Raw genomic sequence first — 4,352 nt, 5'->3', positions numbered from 1 at the left:
GTAAGAGCCGCGGTGTTTCGGGGGTCCAGAGGGGCGCAAGGAAGTGGGCCAGCATCCTCCCAAACAGCCCCCTGCCCCCTGCCAAGGCTGGGTCTCAACCCTCTCCCTTCCCTATGTGTGCAGACACCTGGTCCCCGCTTCGGGCGTGTGCCCTGGGTGCCAGGGTGGCTGGTGGCGCTCAGACCTTGTGGTGGTGGGTGGACGGGGGATCCTGCGGTGACCCTGCTGTGTCTCAGCGGGCCCTGCTCTACGAGGAAGCTCTCTACACCGTCCTGTACCGGCTGGGGCAGCCAGAGCCCAACCATGTGGGGGAGTCCTCCGAGCTGCTGCGGTACCTGCAGGAGGTAAGCCCAGCCCCTTCCTGCCCACCTCCCTGAAGCCTGGCCGCCCCCACCCTGTGCCCCCAGCTTCCCACTCCTGCCCCACCAGGCCTTTTGCATGGAGCCCGAGGAGCATCAGCAGATGTTAAAGAGCGTCCAGCAGCTCGAGGTAACCCGCCAGGGCCACCCTGGGCCAGCAGAGGGGCTGGGAGGGCCAGCTCCCTCGGGGACTCAGCCCCTACCTCCTGTCGCTCCAGAAACCAGTCTTTTGTCTGAAGGCAACGGTGAAACAAGCCAAGGGTATCCTGGGCAAGGATGTCAGCGGTGAGTAGGCAATGGGGACCCTGGGCCTTCTTCCTGGCTCCTTCCTCTCCCCGTCACAGCCTGTCCCAGAGTTACCATCCCCCAAACGTCCCCTGGGGCTCAGCTGGGGGCTGCTGGCCCCTGGCCCTTGGAGTCTGGGATGGGGAAGGGGTGATAAGGACTCTCCCTGGGAGCCTAGCCAACACCCTGACTGCTTCCTCCACCCCCTCCTCCCCAGGGTTCAGTGACCCCTACTGCCTGCTGGGCATCGAGCAGGGGATGACGGTGTCCGGGGGCAGCCCAGGGCTCCGGCGCCGGCAGAAGGCCGTGGTGAGGCACACCATCCCCGAGGAGCAGACCCACCGCACCCAGGTCATCACCCAGACACTCAACCCCGTGTGGGACGAGACCTTCATCCTGTACGTGGCCCTGCCCCAACTCCTACCCGCTCTGGTTGTCAGGGGCTACTCGGGTGTGGGGTGGTGCCCCCCATCAGTGAGATCAGTGGGACTTCCTGGCTTGGGGGAGAGCGTGGCTTGACTGGAGGTGGAGGCTGCTCCCAAGGCAGGGAAGACAGACCAGAGGCCAGACAGGGCAGGGCAGTGGCATAAATGCCATGTGCTGGGGGAGGGGGGTCAGGCACGGCTGGGTTAATGGGGGTGCAGGAGGGGGCGATGCATTTGAGAAGGAGGAGGAGTTTGCAGGCAAGAGCTAAGACTTGAGGATGGGTAGCTTTGAGAACATGGGTAAACTCCGGGAGGTGGTGATGGACAGGGAGGCCTGGCGTGCTGCAGCCCATGGGGTCGCAGAGATGGACACAACTGAGCGACTGAACTGAACTGAACTGACTTTGAGGATGGCAGACTTGGGCCTGGGGTCCAGTGGCCTGGTCAGGGGGCCTAGCCGTCCAAGCCCCTCAGCCATGCTCTTTTCTCACTACAGAGAGTTTGAAGACATAAGCAACGCCAGCTTTCATCTGGACATGTGGTGAGGGGCGGGCCCCGCCCAGGCCCCGCCCATTGGGGTGGGGAAGAGAAGGGGCCGGGGGCTCCCAGGACACCCTGTCCCCTTCCCGCTGAAGCCTCTGCCCACACCAGGGACATGGACACCGTGGAGTCCGTCAGACAGAAGCTCGGGGAGCTCACAGACCTGCATGGGCTGCGAAGGTGAGTGCCGTGGGGTCCTCCCTGGGGAAGGAGTCGGGACTCCTTCTGCCTGCACACCCCCGCCACGTGCACCCCGGTGGCTGGGCTGCAGGTTCTGGCTGCGCCCAGGTGGCCAGAGGGAGGGAGCAGATCCCAGCCTGACCTGGCCAGGCTCTCGGCCCCTCTCCTTGGGACAGGATGTTTAAGGAGGCCCGGAAGGACAAAGGCCAGGATGACTTCCTGGGGAATGTGGTTCTCAGACTACAGGTGAGTGGAGTGGGGGTAATGAGGGGTCCAAGGGAGGGGTTCCAGGTCTGCACTGGGCGGAGCCTGGGGTCTGCCTCCCATCGCCTCCCTGGCCCCCAAGCATTAGCGGCTCCCGCGGCTCAAGGGGGTGGGCACCTCTTGCCTGCCTGGCTTGCCAGGATCTGCGCTGCCGGGAGGATCACTGGTACCCCCTGGAGCCCTGCACAGACACCTACCCAGACCGCGGTCAGTGTCACCTCCAGTTCCAGTTTATCCACAAGCGGGTAGGTGGCCCGGCTGGGTGGGGAGGAGGTGCTGTCCTGGGCGTGGGGTCCTCTGCTCACAGCCATGCCGGTCACCCCCCGCCCTGCCTGCAGAGAGCCACCAAGGCCAGCCGCTCCCAGCCCAGCTACACAGTACACCTCCGCCTCCTGCAGCAGCTGGTGTCCCACGAGGTCACCCAGCACCAGGTACTGCCCTGCTAGGGCCGGGCGGGACCAGGGCCTGCCTGCCAGGTCCTGACTCCCCTCCGCCTGCCTCCTCAGGCCGGCAGCACCTCCTGGGACGGGTCATTGAGCTCCCAGGCGGCTACCATCCTCTTCCTCCATGCCACGCAGAAGGACTTGTCGGACTTCCACCGGTCCCTGGCGTGAGTGCCCAGCCCAGCCAGAGCGCCCAAGGGCTGTCTGCACTGTGCCCCCCGCTCCCTCCCTGCTTGCCCTCCTTCAGGCTGGCAGCCCCAAGTCTAACCCTCCAGAGATTTCTGTTTGGGGCCCGAACTGTGTATTTTCAGTTTTGAGTCAGTTGGCAACTGACTCAGCTTTATTTGTTTTTTGCTACCCTGGGTCCTTATCTCTGTGTGCGGGCTTTTCTCTAGTTGCGGCGAGCAGGGCAAATACTCTTCAGTTGTCATGTGCGAGCTTCTCACTGCAGTGGCTCCTCTTGTTGCGGAGCAGGGCTCTAGGGCGTACGGGCTTCAGTAGTTGTGGCAACATGGGCTTAGTTGCATGGGGCATCTTCCCAGACCAGGGATCAAACCTGTGTCCCCTGCATCGGCAGGTGGGTTCTTAACCGTTGGACCACTAGGGAAGTGCAGTCGCCAACTTTTAAAATCTGGAGATTTCCCGTGCAGATTCACATCTCCAGCTTCCCATGAAAGATTCATGCCGAAGCTGCGGGACTGTCGCCTTGCTGGGCGGCAGGGGGTCAGGGCAGGGAAGCCTAGCTTCCCCCGTCCATCATTCATCATGGCTGCCTTCTGGACACTTCACTCCTGACATCACCTGAGTCGTTCTGGGCAGTTGAGTCTGCAACCCCAGCCGCAGGGCCCCAGCAGGAGTGCTGGCAGCCGCTGTGTCCCTGGATGGCAGAGGCCTGTTCTGTGCTGCTGTGCTGCCCCAGCCTCCTTCACCCTCCCACTTGTTGCCACTCGGCCCCCTCTGTGAAGTCTCCCCTCAGCTCTCTAAAGGGATGCTCTGGCTGACTTGGACTTGGACTTGAAGGCTCAAGTCTCCAAATCTGATTTTTCGAAAGAAGCAAGAAGTCCTGAATTTTAAAATCACAAATATTCTAATTTAAGAGACGGGGCAATTCATTTACATGTTTTGAAAAACTCTCATGGGAACAAAGGGCTTCCCTGGTGGCTCAGATGATAGAGTATCCCCCAGCAATTCAGGTTCGATCCCTGGGTTGGGAAGATCCCCGGGCAAAGGGAATGGCTATCCACTCCAGTATTCTGGCCTGGAGAATTCCATGGACTATATAGTCCGTGGGGTCGCAAAGAGTCGGACATGACTGAGCATTTTCACTATGGTAACAAAAGCAATCCCATGGGTTACTTTCAGTCACTGGTTTTCAGCCTCTAAAGGCTGATGAGAAACCCTGGGAGGTTTTGGGGTGGAGCAGGGCTGGGGAGGCTTGGGCACTGTCCATCCCTGACCCCCTCCCCCAGGCCAGGCAAGCCGTGGGATAGGAGGTCCCCCAGCTGGCTGAGGGCTTCCTGTCCGCCACAGGCAGTGGCTGGCCTACAGCCGTCTCTACCAGAGCTTGGAGTTCCCTAGCAGCTGCCTCCTGTTCCCTATCACCAGCATCGAGTACCAGTGGATCCAGGGCCGGCTCAAGGCCGAGCAGGTGGGCTGTGGGGAGCTGTGGGGGGAGGTGTTGGGCGGGCAGGGCTCAAGGAATGGCTTCGGCCCCCTAAAGCAGCCCCTGCCTCACGGAACCTTACGGGCCTTGCAGCTGGAGGAGCTGGCCACCTCGTTCAGCTCCCTGCTGGCCTATGGCCTCTCCCTCATCCGGAGGTTCCGGTCTGTCTTCCCCCTCTCGGTGCCTGACTCCC

The 4,352-nt window shown here is 62.0% G+C and overlaps 1 protein-coding gene across 1 annotated transcript in view; it reads left to right on the top strand.

Annotated features, from left to right (window-relative positions):
- The window catches only part of UNC13D (unc-13 homolog D (C. elegans)), a 15,968-nt gene that overhangs the window by 2,222 nt on the left and 9,394 nt on the right, over window positions 1–4,352 (top strand). Inside the window, exons 4-15 of the mRNA XM_010856184.1 lie at window positions 237–344; window positions 430–489; window positions 578–644; window positions 862–1,042; window positions 1,566–1,610; window positions 1,721–1,789; window positions 1,966–2,035; window positions 2,194–2,298; window positions 2,392–2,484; window positions 2,560–2,663; window positions 4,027–4,144; window positions 4,253–4,352. The exon at window positions 4,253–4,352 is cut by the window's right edge and continues 21 nt beyond it. Of these exons, the coding sequence (XP_010854486.1) occupies window positions 237–344; window positions 430–489; window positions 578–644; window positions 862–1,042; window positions 1,566–1,610; window positions 1,721–1,789; window positions 1,966–2,035; window positions 2,194–2,298; window positions 2,392–2,484; window positions 2,560–2,663; window positions 4,027–4,144; window positions 4,253–4,352 (1,120 nt within the window). The remainder of the gene's footprint in view (window positions 1–236; window positions 345–429; window positions 490–577; window positions 645–861; window positions 1,043–1,565; window positions 1,611–1,720; window positions 1,790–1,965; window positions 2,036–2,193; window positions 2,299–2,391; window positions 2,485–2,559; window positions 2,664–4,026; window positions 4,145–4,252) is intronic.

This window comes from Bison bison, unplaced genomic scaffold (genome assembly GCF_000754665.1).
Source record: "Bison bison bison isolate TAMUID 2011002044 unplaced genomic scaffold, Bison_UMD1.0 scf7180017864371, whole genome shotgun sequence".
Taxonomy (NCBI): Eukaryota; Metazoa; Chordata; class Mammalia; order Artiodactyla; family Bovidae; genus Bison; species Bison bison.
This window is presented reverse-complemented; position numbering and strand designations above follow the sequence as displayed.